Source organism: Hypomesus transpacificus, chromosome 21 (genome assembly GCF_021917145.1).
Source record: "Hypomesus transpacificus isolate Combined female chromosome 21, fHypTra1, whole genome shotgun sequence".
NCBI lineage: Eukaryota > Metazoa > Chordata > Actinopteri > Osmeriformes > Osmeridae > Hypomesus > Hypomesus transpacificus.
In genome coordinates, this window is record NC_061080.1 from 4,616,789 (window position 1) to 4,633,324 (window position 16,536).

The 16,536-nt window shown below is 40.3% G+C and overlaps 1 protein-coding gene across 2 annotated transcripts; it reads right to left on the minus strand.

Annotated features, from left to right (window-relative positions):
* Positions 1-3,205: 3,205 nt before the first annotated feature.
* etaa1a (ETAA1 activator of ATR kinase a) lies at positions 3,206-7,413 on the minus strand. Of its 2 annotated transcripts, none has more exons than XM_047043809.1 (6): positions 7,077-7,413; positions 6,742-6,864; positions 6,521-6,597; positions 6,034-6,140; positions 4,234-5,933; positions 3,206-4,033 (listed from the first exon to the last, which is right to left on the minus strand). In XM_047043809.1, the coding sequence occupies exons 1-6, from the start codon at positions 7,246-7,248 to the stop codon at positions 3,846-3,848; spliced, it is 2,367 nt and encodes a 788-aa protein (XP_046899765.1). In that variant the 5' UTR covers positions 7,249-7,413; the 3' UTR covers positions 3,206-3,845. The 2 variants fall into 2 exon arrangements, with proteins under 2 accessions (XP_046899765.1, XP_046899764.1); XM_047043808.1 differs by having other exon boundaries at positions 6,034-6,143.
* Positions 7,414-16,536: the final 9,123 nt, after the last annotated feature.

Below are 16,536 nucleotides of genomic sequence, written 5' to 3' on the forward strand. Positions count from 1 at the left end.
ATTATCTGAGAGTGTGGTCCAAAGCAAATTGCCAATGGCAATCACATTTGAATACACCAATGTTCCTTTAATATTAGTTATTTATTCAGTCAAATTAGTTGTGTACCTTGTGTATAAAATATTTGAATCCTGAATAGCAAATTCACCTCTAGATAACTTTTTGTCTAATGGTACAGATTTATTTAGACTAATTATAAGACCATGAGCTAGAGTTGTGTGTCTTTTAACACTTACTGTGTGGAGATTACACAAAATGCCCCTGAAGTTTTGGGTTTGATTTCAGACTCAAGAGCAAGGAGACCGATTAACATTTGTAACCAGATAGCCTTATTTTACTGTACTTCATGAAACCAATTTTAGCTCATGTATGTGTTCATACATACATCACCAGTAAACTAGATTCCCTTCCATAGATAACGTGTCACTGTTTCCTGAATGGTCCTAATTAAGCTCATGCAGAATGTGGCCAGTTGTGCCCGTCACTGCCACTTAAAACTCCCATTTGTATTCCACCCCGCCACACATGGACCTCCGAAGACTGCCATTCTCATGGAACCTGCTCATCTGTTTGTGATTTGGACTTCAGCAACTCTCCAGATTTATTTTCACACAGCCCAACATGAAAGCCTGACCGACCAACTTCAAATATGCCATTTTAGCTCTCCAAATAATCTGCCATCATGGCTGAAACTACATAAATACAATTATTGAAATTATGTATTTTCTCACACATTTCAGTTCAACTACGGGGATTCCTTTATGTTAGGGTCTGCATTGTTTAAGTGTAGCAGATTCAGCTCTTTCCACTTTACCCTATGTAATTTACATCAACATGCCATTGTTACAAGTAAAAGGGCCCATACTCTAAATGTGTTACCAGTAAATGTGGGCCCATAAAGCAATTAGGTAACTTAAACTGCGGGGGGGATATATGTACAGTTGAAGCAATGCAGACATGGACTGTCCATCTACGTAAGGACACTTACTGGGGCACCCTTGTCTCAAGACGCAAAACTCGATACACACCCCTGGTCTATCTTGAAGACCTTTGTACTGTAGAAGAACCAAAACGAATTTCTGGCTCAGGTTTCTGCATATGGCCAGCCAGAGAAAGGGACGGCAGGGGTAAGAATGAACTCCAGACATCCAGCAGTAACACTAGCATGGGGGAAAATCTGGCTCATTTGTACAGATGTCATGATCAATTCCTCTGAGGTGTGAACAGCTTAAACCAGAGCAAGTAAATCAGGGCATAACTCAGTGCTGAAGGATATATCCAAGAAAAACTGACAATCTAGAAAATGTAATTTTTAAATGAGCTAAGCATTAGAAAATGTTATTTGGTGGGACTTTTTGGAATATAGTTTGAGGTGAAAAAATTTAGGATGAAGGTCTACTTAAAATGGTCATGGATTCTAAATTGTTTTTCACATAAGTATCATAGCAAACATTTTTGGTAGATACGATACTACTAAACATTTTGAGAAAAAAACGACAACAACTGTGTATTGGCAGTCTTTCAATACATCCATTTACTGAATGTCAGTCAGGATAGGCAAACTATTGGACCCAAATAACAGACCTCATACCATACTGTAAATATAGAGCACTCCCTTAACAATACATGTTTACTGTTAGGAACATGTTCTGAACTCAACTCCAGCTGAGCCTTATGTGGTTTTGATTACCAGTTCCACAAATCTTCATACGGCCCAATCGTTTTCAAGATAGTTTATTAAAACAAATTCAGCCCTGTAATGAAAGTTCCCTCATAAATTCTTAGATCCTATGACTGTCCAGAACCGGTTTTATTAAATTATCAGTATGTTTCTTTGCAGTACATATAGGGTAAATAAAGAATGGTTTGATTTAAATCAATAAGAGGTTCAGCATGGTTAAGAATGAATAATTCAAATGCTTATTTTTTAGTCTTTTACTGGAAAAATTTTAAACCAATATAGGGCATACCCTGTCACATTTGATGTCATGTACATTTGGCAAGATAACAATCTACTTTGCTATGTAAATTATACTATACAGGGACCAAATTACTTGCAAGTGTTCACATTTACAATGAAACAGCATGGATAAAAGGTATTTAAAATCATGAGTTATTAATCATCACATGCAAAGCAATAGGAAGCATGGTTGAAGAGACTGGGCAGAGATATTCAAAACGGAATTTCAAGATTCTTACAAATATTCCCTTTTTAACTTTCTAACTGTTGCATTAGAGGTCTAGCCTTTGACAAGATAATTGGTACCATGTGTAGAGGTATCAGTCTCCTCACTGATTGGAAAGGGTATAATTAATGAAAAGCTGTGAATCGGAGGTAAGAACAGTTCATTTAGAGTTCAAGGCAATTCTCAGATAACTTCACCTCATCTTAAGGGGTTGTTGGTGGCTACGGAACAGTAGCATTGTTAATAATCTTTACAAATGGAGAAAACTGAATAATGAAACAACCGAGAGACAATGGCAGTGTGATTAAGCCAGGGAGATTGCATCTCGGTGCCACTGATTTGCAACTATGTGCCCGGACTACAGTTACACACCTGTCTGGTGATAACGCGACTCGCCTTACACACTGCCCCAGCCAGGGGTGGGTATCTCTCTCATCAGACAGCTGCCAGCCTACTAATGAAGGGACCTGACGAGTCCGTCCGGACGGGTTGACTGCACAGGCCAGGCTTCTGGGCCAGGTGCCCCAGAGAACTCCTCGGGTGACATTGTAATATTGTGTCTGTCGAGTGTGCGTGGGACTGCTGCTTCTGACATTGAACTACAGTATTTTCCTGATATTGTCTCGCACTGTGGGAAGGTTGCAGGGTAGACTATGACTCGCCTAACCACTGTGAGTGTATATTATCTATATAATGTAATGATAAATGAAGCCAGTCAAAGTAACTGAAGTGGCGCCAAAAACCGACCGACTCTCCTCTTAGGGGCCAGATCCTGTAACTCCCATGGTGCAAACTGATACTGGACTGTAGCTGAAGGATTCATATTGTCCCCTGTTACTGGAGCCTAGAAAAGTTCAGGTCTTTACTTCCACGCTCTTCTAGGTGCACATGTGTTGCAGGAGGAAGAGCTATATGATACTCGGTACCCCGGCGCTGTTTGTCTTGTTGTGTTTGACTTTAATCAGGTGTTCATAGTAAGTGGCAGTTGTTGTCTGGTCATTTGTTTCTGTATTCTAGTGAGGAGGGAGACTTAGGTTGAAAGGGCAGAACCAGTGTCAGTTACAGACTTGGCGGGCCACACTAGATGTCACCACTGTACAAAAGTTGAGGCAATAATTACACATCCCAATATTTATTTTAAATAAATAAATCTTTTAATTGAACATTGACTGTTCATTCACAGCTGAGAAAATACCCTATTGTAGTATAAAATAAATAAAATCTGTATACCACCTTACAGGCAGTGTCATTATTAGAAGTAATGACATCATTATAAAATAATTTAAAAAAAACATGACAACAACAATAAATGAAACCGCAATTCCTTATTAATTTATCCAACTGAAAACAATGGCCTGTTTGTTTATCTTTTTGCCATGTCCAGTAATATAAACAAGAAATAAACAGTCCGACGAGAATCAAAATAGATCTGCGAAATAAAGATGATTTATCTTACTCAAGGTTGTATCATCAAAACTTTGTCAGGAATATAGATCAAAATGTGATGGGATGGACTGAGCAACTTAAAGGACTGGTACCGAGTCTTGATCTTAGTCCACAACAAGTTAAGTTTTTTTTTTAAATCTACAGATGTTTGTTGGGTCAGTGTTTTCAGTCTATGTGGACCCATACCAGATGACCAGCCATGGCTCCTCTGTATGTCAATTCTGAAAGACTTTAGAATGCTTAAGTTGGATTTCATGTGCTTGTAGATTACTTAATGGGGGAGCACTTAGGTTCTGGGCAGCTTGCATCCGCTGACGTCTCCTGGCAATAGCCTGCTGTTTCTTCTGTTCAATCTCTGCCACTGAGCATTTTTCATCCTTCTCCGGTTGAATGCCCAAGATAACTGTATAAAAGTGGATGGGTAAGCCAAGGTGTTGTACCATCATGGCACTGAGAGAATTCTAGGCAGATTATAGAATAAAGCTTAAATCTATCAATTAACTTACTTTCCTTTGATTTAAAATTGTGGATATTAGTCATATATCTATGTGGAATCACGCATTGTCAACAGTTAATACTGTTTGTGAGATTTGTACTGCCTACCTTTGGTGTTGGTGGTTGAAGACGTGACAGAACTGGACACACAGCCAGACGGTTTCTTGAAGGTGAACTGACCAGAGTTTTCAGATGCATTTAAACGAGCCGCAGACACTGTCCTTGTCTCATTCCCAAGCCACTGGCGATTGGTTGTGCTCCCAGTTAGGTAAGTGCTTTTAGTACATCTATATGGCTCGGTTCCACCATGGTTCTGCAGCATAAAGGTGGAGTTGGATGTAGATTTCACAACAAAGTCGTTGCCCCTTTGCTTCTTACAGCCACTAACAGCAGGAAAGGGTTCTTGAGATGAAACTCTGTTCATTTGGAGAGAGTACATGCCACTAATTCCAGGGGCCAACAGTGAATTTGTGGCAATGTTGGGATTCCTTGGTTGTGCCGGCAGATTTGGGGGATTTACTTTGTAAGTGCTACGACTTGGAAGGACGCTGGCAGGTTTTTGGTTTTGTACCTGACTGGTTGGCTGAAAGTACTTGATAGGAGGGTCCTCCACACTCTGTACCTGGCTCTCAAGATCTTCACACAGTTCACACAGCAGGTCATCGTCACCATCTTTGTCGTCCCAAACATCGTCCAAGGCAAAGAAAGAATCCAGGTCATCCTCAGGAATACAGTTGTCGTAACTGAAGGCTGAACTGTCTTCTTTATTCACTTCCTTCTCTTCTGGCTTTTGACTTGAATTAGTCTGAGAAGGTTTTGCTGGACAAGAGTTGGTGGAAGTAGATGTGCTGGTAGGAGTCCATGTACTTTGATAAAACAATGGTGCTTGCGGCCCTGGTTTTATTCCATTTGAATGGAGCTCCATGGTTTGCTTACCGTGGGAACCAGCTACTGTAGAAATCACATTTGCATGTGAAAGAGCACTTGATTTACATTGTTGAACTTCCCTGTACTTCCCTGGTTTGACCAACTCTGAAGCAGACTCTATCTTTGCTGGTGCCTCTGTGAAGATATTGACTTGGATATGAGGATTCGCTTCAAGCCTGAAGGTTGTTCTGTTTCTCACAGCATTAACTGGCTTTTCCGACACAGCTGGTTGGAGATCACTTTTTTCTTTCTGTAACCTCTGACATTCATTATTGACTATCGTTGAAGGAGGACGAATACTGGTTTTAGATTCATTTGATCCTCTTTGTAGTGAACTATGCTTAAAAGGGGCAGAGCCAAGATCATTTTGGGTCATCTCAAAAACAAATGATTCATCCAGCAAATCATCATTCTCCCAGTCATCGTCAAAATCCCCATGCATCGATCCATGTTTGACATGAGGCGAAGTACTGACAGGTGGCACAACACTAGGTCCTGAATTGGTATCTTTCCCAGGAATAACTTTGGAGAATGCAGTTGGAACCGTCTTCATTTCCAACGACCGAGCTAGAGAATTCTGACTAAAATTGCCACTTATGCGTTGAGATGGCCCATCGAACAGAAAATTCAAGTCATCCTCCATATCTTGATCTGGTGGTAACAGGACTGAAGACTCTCTTACATTTGTTTGTAGAGCTGATGGTGCCTTTTCAGGGGCTCTTTTACTTAGTAATAGTGAAGGCTGGCACTTTTCACCATCAAAATTAAACATGTCTGAAATAACACTCTCATTGTGTATCTGAACATGCTCTTCATCTTGCCGTAACATGTTAAAATCAAACTGTTTTGCCAGCTTAATGAGGTCATCTACTCCATTTTGCCTGTGTAAAAATTGAAATAATAAGGCACTTTAACATCATTTGAACCTGGTCAAGATCTTGAAAGATCAGTATCTCAATATGTATTAGGAATATAACTCACCTTGGGGATTTCCTTTTGAGCTTTGGCTGCTCTACTTCAGGAGTGCAGGATATGGCACTGTCTCCTATCCACTGTTGCAAAGATGACTCAGGAACCACAGGTCTCCCCTGCTACAGGAAAGAGAACCCACTGACCACATGACTGCATGTATTGTTTTGACAGTTTTACAGATTAGAGATTTTTCAGTTCTCCTCTATTGGCCCAAAAAGGTGAAGTTGTATTGGGTTGCCTCTTGGTATGAAATTATCTGTATAAATAAAGGTGGATTTTGACATTTGATTGTGACCATATGCTTTTAGACATCATCATCAGCAATGCCTATCATAAGCAAACAGATCTCTTATAATATGATTAATAGGAGATATATATAGGATATTATAGAAACTATCCTATAACAAGATTAGCCTATATCTCCAATATTATTTTAAATAATATGTACTACATGTGGTCTCATTCAAGGAATAAAGCATGCATTTGGTATCCAAACCTTGGGAGCAATCCTGTTGACAATATCTGAGATGTTAACGATTCCAACATTTGCAGAATACTTCTTGCCTTTTCTGTCTAGAGAAAAACACGACGCAAATGGTGTCAATTAAACAAGAAACATTATGCTGCAACACTCCTTCACAGCATCTCATGGTCCTCAAGTCCCCTGCATGCAACGGTATATTTTATGTCAGTTAAAATAAAGAAGTTGAAGCTTACCTGCTCTGATGGGAGAGGGAGATGTTGCATCCCAAATGATATCCTGTTGAAGTTCCGATTCATTTTGTGGCGACTCTGCATAGGTGTATCTTGACCTTGACACTCGAGTTGGTGTCTTGAAAACTGGTAATTAAATTAATGGAATTGTTGTTGTATTCCTGGGGTAAAGTACTGGTTAGCAAACGGTTTTAACTTGCAGGTTAGCTGTCTGGTTTAACGTGAATGAAGTTTCATTGCTGTTCGCTAGCTAGCTAGCAAGCTAAACTTCTCTATAATCTTCTCTATGTAACGCTACATACACTATACATCATGCACTGGGTAAAAGCATACTGTACCGTTGTGGCAGTAATTGGGAGAATCAGGGGGTGGTTGTCGCTGCGTTTGTCTCAGGCTTCTTCTCAATCTAGTTGTTTGGGTTTTAGCTGTCGAAATGTCTACTTCGCACTTTACGCCAGTGCTTGCTGTCACACTCGTCGTAGTACCACTGTATTTTTTACGTTCTGTCATGTTGGTAAAGTAAAATTATTGTCTGTCTGCTTCAGCAATTACATCTAACAATATCTATACAAAACACATTTAATTTGATCGTATTGATAACTAAAAGCGAAGTAATTTATTAAGAACAGTATTCAAAACATCGCAACAATTTGAACTTTCCGCCATTTTGCACTTCCCATCGTTCAGTTCGACATCTTCGGCAGATTGCTGTGTTGAAAGCGTACCTCGTGCGTTACAGCCGCGCAGCTTAGCGCAGTTTCCTAGGACCCAGTTGCATACTGATCGTGCAAGGCATGTGACAGAATGGCATTAGTAACAGCTGTACACATTTTCAAGAAATCATTTAAATATTCCTACACTTTCATTAAAGCAGTTGATAACATATCTCTGCAAGCACATTATGGGTATTTACCACATTGTTTAATCGATTTAAAACAAAATAACCTTATATTTCTGTTTCACCTTATATGGGCCTCATCAGACTCTTTTACAGAAAAAGCTGGAGGCAGTAACTGCTGCAGCTTGGTGAAAAGTCACAGTAACACCCTGTGTCACACCAAATGCGAACACTCCGCAGAATTGATAGTGAGATGAAAGAGCAGGGGCCATAGGCTTGTCACTTCCAATTTTGGTATGAAGCATCAAACCAATAGCTGGCATATCCCTCAGTGGCCTCTTTTGTTGCAAATTCTCGAACAAAATGTCATTTGCCTTACAGGGAACACCATGACAGCAGAGGAAGCCCCCACACAACTAGGCACATTATTTGTTTGACTGCCCATAGGTGGTTGGTCTCAACTGAGGAATTAGCTCATTTGAGTTTGCTGAGGTACAGCAATTGCTGTAATCGTGAGGAACACATTACAGACCATAGTTGCAGCTCAGCTAGGGTTGTTCGTGGAAGGGGTCTTCTTGAATGTTTTGTCAACAGTGGTGACAAGCTCATGGAAAATGAGTATGGCCCTATGCATGCATTCCAGCATATGTGAGATTTGGATTGCTGTATGGCTAAACAGACATGTTCTAGACATAACGCGGATTGTGAAAATATTCCACCAACCCTGTTCCTACTTAATTGTGAGTGTGTTTACATACTCGCAAGGCTCCAACGAGGGTGGAGTAAGTTATGTTTCCCCTGCCGATTTTGGACTGTGACGAAAATGGAGCATTCATCAACGTCCCTTCAGCTTGACATGCCTTACCACTGAACTGGCTCGTGGCCAAAGACAGATATGCACAATATTTCATGGCGAGTGCCTTCGAATAGAATACCCTGCTGTGCTAAAGCAAACATTGTGTTTCTATGCACTGAAAAAGAATCCATCGTGAAACTGTCAAGGAGGAAAAGGTATCTACCTGGTTTTTGCATTAAAGTGGCATAATGGTGAATGACTTTCTACAATCAAAAACGTTGTTGGTCTTTGAAATGTGATCCAAGACAATGGAGCAAGCTCTTATAAAGAGGCTCAGTCATTTTAGGGTGCCGGATTTGAGCCTCGTGTCATATGCTGTGTACAGTAATCTCAACCATCAATCATCATCTACTTGGATGTGCCAGCGATCCTTTAGGGGCCTAATAAGAGTATGTGTCATGATCCACAGGTCACTGTAACTCATACACGACTCTTGAGTCATAGAGCGAATTTGTCAGTGTCATGTGAACTTTTTCTTACTCAACAGATAGGGTTCCTTTGTTTTTAGCAACATTTGTTTAACTTCCTAAGCTTTCAGTGTACCAAAGTTTACATGACACATACACATTAGAAGGAATTTCCACTTGCAATGGCATGTTGACGTTTGTCATCGGCACCACACTCTCTGCGACTTTGAGTGTCTAAAGAACATACTTGTGTATAATCATTTGTCATGCAAGCTAAAACCATTGTCTATTATATTTTAATCCACAGCCCTGGTCTCAGTTCAACCTCAACTGAAGAGCCGTTCACCTCACAAAGCATATCAACATTATCAACATTATGATCTCTGAGGATCAGATTTATTCTTTGTTCACTGTGATGACTTATTTTTGTTTCTCCTGGTATTATTTTACCCCATCTCCAAGAAACTGTCAGTGTGTTTCCTCCCTATTCCTTCTTTAACCAAAAAATGCCTGGAGGTAATTGTGAGGAAGAGGGTGCTCCAAAAAAGACAGTGTAGCCTGACTGAGTTTGTGGTTCGCTGCCTTTGGGAGCACTGGAATTTTTCAATAAATGGAAAAAGGTCCGCTTTGACGGCATTTATACGGGAACATTCAGCCTGAAATGGTGTCATCCAGAAAAATAAAACTCAAAGTGATCCAGAATATAGATGTCCTAATTCAAAACAGTGGGGCCATTGCTGAACTACAGAAAGACAAGAGAGGGAGTGTTATTTGGAAAGTATTTCATGTGAGTGTGAAGTTCTTTTTCAGAGAAAATGAAACTCAATGGAACATGGGTGTTGGCCGTTGACTTGACAAAGATGCCACATGGAGCAGAGAAACCGACCAAACAGACATGATGTCATTGGCCGCGTCCAATGTCTTCCTTTAACTTTTTGAAATAATTTTTAACAGTGGACGATGTGCAGGATTGAGATCTCCTGGCAAAACTTGAAAAGGACACTAAAGCTGCATCATTTACCATTTATGGACTCTGCACTTGAAATATGTTTCAAAAGCACAGTCTCCCCCCCCCCCCTTCCGATTTCCACTTCAACACACACTTTAATGTGCGCAAATGACTCCAGTTACGGTTTCATTACCGGCCCATAAATTATATGTTAAGTGGCTCAGTCAGCTCCATCTGAAAGTGGTCCAAAAAGTTGCCCTCAAAAAGTGCCCACTTACTCGCTTCAATGTAAAGTGTGCGTGTGTTTAGGTTGGGTTTAATACAGCATTTATTGCCACTGACTTTTCCATTGTAATGTGTGTCAGATGGCCCCAGCCCTTTAATACTGCTTCTCTCAGTCCCATAACATTGCTGCTGTGAGGAAAGAGATGAAACCATCCTGTCAAGAGGTGCCCAAGATGTCCTACCATCCTTGGAAATGTGCTTCCATGTACAGGAACTGCCTTCATGCAAACTTTGCAGGCACAGGAACTGCTTTATTGTGGTTAGCTACGAGAGAGAGAGAGAGAGAGAGAGAGAGAGAGAGAGAGAGAGAGAGAGAGAGAGAGAGAGAGAGAAAGAGAGAGAGAGACTTAACCAAAACTGAGCTCTTTCATGGTTGGACTTGTCCTCCAGCAGGGCTAGCAACAATAAAATGGAACTGCTGTGTTTGAGGGCTGAGAAGCTTAGTTAATTAATGTTGCATAAAACCAATTGCCCTTGGTACCTCAGTGTGATTTTGAAAATAAGTCAAAAACATCGGTTCAGTGCAGCACATTCACTTTTATATGGTAAATTACCGTAGTCAGAAAAATGCATGAAACACCATTTTCATGTAGACCTTATTTAGTCTCTAATCGGTCAAGGAACCTATATATTGAAGCCAGCTAAAACTGGCTTATCACAAGATTTTTTGCACCTGCAACTAGTCTTCTTTTTTTTGCATTGGGAATGTATTTACAATGATATTAGGCATCTGTATAACCGCCTAACTTTCTTCCCAGACTAATTTCTCTCCTGGTTCCCTTGACAGTTCTCATATAGTAAAGTGAAGCCTGTTTGCTGTTCCAAAGGCGCGGACTGTTTCAATTTATGGAGAAGCTTTACTAGGCTATTGGGAACCAGCATGCAATCATTGCTTTGCAATGAAACTTGTTTTGTCTTAGCCAACAGTATTATTTTGACCAAATACAGTATGCACTGATTTGAAACATTTAAACAGCTCTTGAAATGTTCCTCTGCCTGTTGCATCGTTCTTACAGATCCTGAGCTTAAAAATACTCTGTTCTATCCATCTGTGCTGCTTTTATGGACACATTTTGCTTGGACCCCTGAGATATGAACATAAAGTGAGCTTCCATCAGAGAGACGTAAAAAGTTATTGTAAATTAAGTTATTTTACGCCAAGGGCCTATTGTAAAGTAAATGTCAATGGAAAAGCTGTTATTTGGCTGTTATTAGTTATTTACAGAACCCTGTCTTAAGCTTAAAGTGGTCACACAATACAACACAGTTAACACAATAGACTGTTGACCATTTGTAGCCATATTGAGTACTGTATATACTACCATGTGTACAGGTCGTACCTCACTCAGTTTTATAAAGTCTGTCACAGACTTTCTAGCACAAACCCATTGCCTTGTCTTATCAAATAGAATGACCAGAATACAATACCAGTCACTTAAAGACATGAGACAGTAACCAAATAGAAAACTCTTTCAGTATTGTGTATTGCTTTAACATTACTATCCCGCTAGCTGCCTTTCCATTTCTTGAAGTTGGGTAGGGGGGGGATGGGGGTGTGTGTGACCCCTACTTCCAAGACAGGGCTCACCAGGACTGTTTATGTCTCTTCCTGGGACGGGCAGCTCCTGTGTCGCCACGCTCGGCCGCCACCCACCCCTGTGATGGATGACCAACAAGGAGGCAGCTTATTGGAAAAGGGCTTGATTTACAGCGAGGGGATGGCCGCCACCGGCTAATGGCTTAATTTCTCTTCCTTCGTGATGATGTCATCAAGCCAAGGTCATTTGCCCCACCAAATCAGGACCCCCCTCCCTTACCCCCACAACCCCCAATAGCTCTTTGTTGTGGTTGTCCCCTGACGATGACCAAGTAGTAGCTTGGAAATTGGGGGTTGGGACGGAGGTCGAGAGGAGGGATGTAGCTTTGATCATTAGTACGTGCCAGACCGTGTGTGTGTGTGCGCGGGTGTATGTGTGTGCCATGAGCTTTTATCTTAATTACTTTGATTCTAGTGATTATTTGTGCAGCACTTTATTATATACATTCTCCATTTCATTCATGTTATTTCAACTACCTTACCCAAACAGATGCACGTTGGAACCTTTTTCATGAGTGATGTGAGATGTTACAGAAGGCAAACACCACAATAGGGGGATCAATTGCACTGTATAAAATGCGTAAAAAAACGAACTTTACGTAGTTACATGCTTGAAAAACGACAGCGGGAAAACAACAGATAACGTAGAATTATAGACTGTCAGAAACATTACAAACTACACAGAGTATCTCTACACCACACAAAGCATGACTTAGAACATTGATTGTTGTCCAGCTTGATAATGCCAGAAAAATAGATCTGTTTAGGTCTAGCCCAGAGGCTAACAAGCTTAGCTAATTGAGCCAGCGCTAAAGGTAAATGGACCAGAGTCGGGCCAAGACACTGAGTGTCATTAACTAGATTAATACACGGTTCCGCCACATGCCACTTTCCTCTTAGATATTGATTAGTTGTCATTCCATGTCATTAGGTGTTTCAGTAAACAGGAAAAATGACCCTCGTCTAGACAGGGTAGGCAAACAGAGAAAGAATCATTAACAAAACAGGATGACGGTTTCCAAGTGCCAATGGCAATTTCAATGACAAACTCCTGATGGGGACCTTCCTCTCTCAGGCATAACACTTGATAAACATGGCATATTGGCTTTCAGCATTAGAATGTCTTTTACCTACGTATAACAGTCTGTTATGCTGTGATGTATGTTATACTATGAATTATATCTGCAGCAGTTACAGTTAACTCTTCGTAATTGCTTCATATAGGCTTGATATGCCTTTGTTTGTGCAAGCAATTATTTTACTACCTTAGAAAGGACACTTTCTTGCCTCATGCTTGCATGTAAAAGCTGCCATTTATGAAGTGTTTGCAGTTCTTGGGTAAATAAATGATAATTGTTTCTTTAAATGAGGGTGACTTCCTGCCCAGTGGGTCGATGTCTCCCATTGGAGTAACTTGACTTCTCTTCTTCCTCTGAGGTAATAATGATCCACGACTCTCTTGGATTCCTGGATCCTCTGTCCGACACTCAATACCTTCCCCCCCTTCCAAGCCCAAGGAGGAACACATTTAATCCGTCTTAAATCAAGTATCTAATTAAGTGTCATAAATTATCCAACTTTCATTTGGATTCACTCAGACTGTACAGGCGTAACACATCCTAAGCCTTTGTAGAGAAGAACTTTGGCAGGTTTTCAAGACTGGGAATGAGCTCATGGCAAGTTGTTGTTTTAAAGCAGACTATTGATGGGCTAGGTCACGGACTTAGACCTGGAGGAGGTAAGGGGAAAACCTCACTCTCAGATGGATGTCCTACAGGAATTTGCGTCTGCTCAGACTAATGTTCGTTATGTGGTCCAAATTAGGAGCCGTGTTGTTTATTTAAACCCTTTACCTCTCTTTCTCTCGACTCCTCGTCTTCCAGCCAGAAAGGGTCATCCCTTGGGCACTAGCTCAATTTATTTCTTATGGGTATTTATCACCATATGTATCTCTCACATTCTTTCCTATTGAGAGAACCCAGAGAGGGACACGAGAACGTTGCTTCAAGTCAAAGCGTCTACAGATTAATACACACACATGGGCAGGAATACGCACTTTAGTAGTGGATAGACACAGAGTGGGTCAGCGAACACTAAATTCACACACATAAACAGTGACTTACACTCACACACATACACACAGACATTCGCACACGCATGCTCACACACACACAGACACGAACACACACAAAAAAACACCCCCCTCTTCCCCTTCAAGTCTGTTGAGTACAACTGACATGTCAGACATGAGGCTGCTGTGGGACTTATGGAGGGAAAGTGTCGGAGAGAGAGAGGTCTGGAATGCACCGCCTTTAGCGTAACCGGAAAAGCCGCCAAAAGTAAAACAGTAAAAAAACACCCCAAAAAGCTCATTTATTAACCGCTCCATGACATTTTTTGCAACATTGGGACCAGTAAAATATCTTGATACCTCCTAGGCCGGTGTTTCCATACAAATTACCGATTGCTCTCTTGTGAGAGGGTGACAAAATCCCTTCATACACCTCATCAACTCAGGGAGACAGATTATCTAATACCTATAGGTTTACAATGTACACAACGCCTGATGTTTTGACTGCCTGTATCTACATGCCTCCATACCGAAGAATTAGCCAAGGATTAGGAACCAAAAATGAAACAAAAGGTAAAATCTTGTTTAGTTTGGGCAGGTTTAACTCAAACATGTGGAGGACATTTTGAAATTAGGAATAGCTTTTGGGATATAGCCTGTATGGGTTCTTGTTTATTGTAAATATGAATTGCATGCGCAAAAGAACAACATGAAATCTAGTTTTGGTGCACCAAATAGGTAGACCGTGTCATGTGGGTTGGCTCCAATAATCACTTATTGGTCACAATCAATTAGGGAGGCTGTGGGTCCCTTGCAGCCCAATGTAAATATACTGGCAAAGTTCAACTGCCAGAGACCTTGACAAATAAATGGCCTTGTCACCAAGAGCATTCCATTAATCTCAATTTGTCATCCTTGTTTATTCAGGCCAGAGTGGTGTGTTTGTATGTCATCTGACTGACTGACTGTCTGACTTTGTATCAAAATCTACATCCAAATCTAACAGAAACCGTATTGATTCAGAACAACGTCTTTAAAAAATCTTCTGTAAATGCCTAGTAATTACTATTATTAGGTTTGTATCTGTAGTAACTTCAAGGTTGGGTAGTCTAGGACTACATGTAATTGGGATTATGTAATCAGATTACAAAAAATAGGTAATTTTAATCAAACTGGATTACATTAGAAAAATATTGCAATTAGATTTAAAGTTATGTTGTCAAGGATTACTTTATTACATTTTGATGATGTCTTTAAAAATGGCTATTTAAAAATTGCCAGTGCAATGGCCAATGCTATTAACCAGTGGTTAATAGCATTGGCACTGGTTAATAGCATTGGCTGGTGAAAAATCATTGTTCAATTTCAGTAACTATTCTAATACAATTTTACACAAACTGCAGGATACCAGTACTCATTACTGATAAATAGTCAGTTATTACTACTGTAAATGCTGAAAATGCTAAATGCCTTTTATTTGCATAGAAAATATTTTGAGATGTTTAAAGATGAAGATTATTTGTGGAAACGAAATGTGTGTGGCTGTCTAATTTGGGTAAGAGGTGCAATTTGTTCAATGTTTGATTTTGAAGTAATTCAAATGTATTGAAATGATATCAAAACATTTTAGTAATCAAACAGATTTCGAAAAAAATGTCAATTCAATTTGTATTCAGTAACTGACTATATTTCAAGTAGTAATCTGCAAGTAATCTGACCCAACCCTACCAGTTATGTAAAGGAAAAAAGCTTTACATTTAATTATTATCACTATTATCACTATTATAATATATCACTATCACTATATGTTCTGGTTCTTAGGATGTAAATAAGATAAAGAACATGATAAGATGGAATGTACTTTGCAAACAGACAAACAATAAAACATGTCTAAATGGTTTTAGTAGCCTAAAAAGTTCATATTAAAGGCCAAGGCAATGCAAATATTTCCAATCAAAGACTAGGCAGAACATTCAGGACCTTTTACAATTGTACATATTTTAACATGTTCTGGTGTTCTGGTTTTTATTTAGTCTTAACTTTCTTGAAGTGTTGTCCTGCTCCAGCAGTGACTGATTGTTTTAGCCCACATTTGAAATAACAACCAAATTCTTCTCATGATAGCATAAGAGAACAAGCCTTATCTGCCATCTTGTTCAGATGTTAGCTAGTCTATGTTTCTTCCCCCAGACACTCAGAACCTAGGACAACCATAACATTGAGGATCCATGCATTTTGTTGTACCAGACTTGTACAGAGTTAAACAGTGTTGTCAGTGTATTGTGTAATCAGAATTAAACGTTGGCAATACATTGGCAGTCATGGGTTGTTGTCACTCAAATGTGAAAGAAAGAAACAAAGGATATCAAGCATTTTAAATGATTGACTCAAAGTTGATAAGCCCAGCCCAATAGAAGTAATCTAACAAAGAAGTTTAAAAAGTGAACCTCACTTACATCTCCTGATATTGGAGTTGGTTTGAATTTCTAGTAAATAAAGTATAATTTCTTAGTCCCTGCACCCTCCTCTTCTCAACTTGACTGGGTTATTGCTGACGCCTGGACTGTCATGCCTACAGCACCCTGACAGCCAAGTCATGCACTGACGAACCTCCCCCCCTCTCTCCCCCCCCCCCCCCCCCCCCCACTCCCCTCTGCGCCCCGAAACCCCCGTCCGCAGGAGACCGCTCATCCATCACTGGGTGTCAGGCTCAGAGCCCCCCGGGGAAGAGGCCTGCTGATTCCAGCCATTGTTTCAGGGTGACTGCTTTTCCAGAATCTCAGACAAAAGTTGTT

What these genes read in the sequence shown, in the direction of transcription:
- etaa1a (XM_047043808.1), bottom strand. Translation starts at nt 7,248, where the DNA reads ATGACAGAACGTAAAAAATACAGTGGTACTACGACGAGTGTGACAGCA. An exon ending in TCCCAATTACTGCCACAACG is followed by an intron (nt 6,865 to 7,076) that starts GTACAGTATGCT and finishes TTTAATTACCAG; the next exon opens with TTTTCAAGACACCAACTCGA. An exon ending in CTCAAAAGGAAATCCCCAAG is followed by an intron (nt 5,934 to 6,033) that starts GTGAGTTATATT and finishes ATTTTTACACAG; the next exon opens with GCAAAATGGAGTAGATGACC.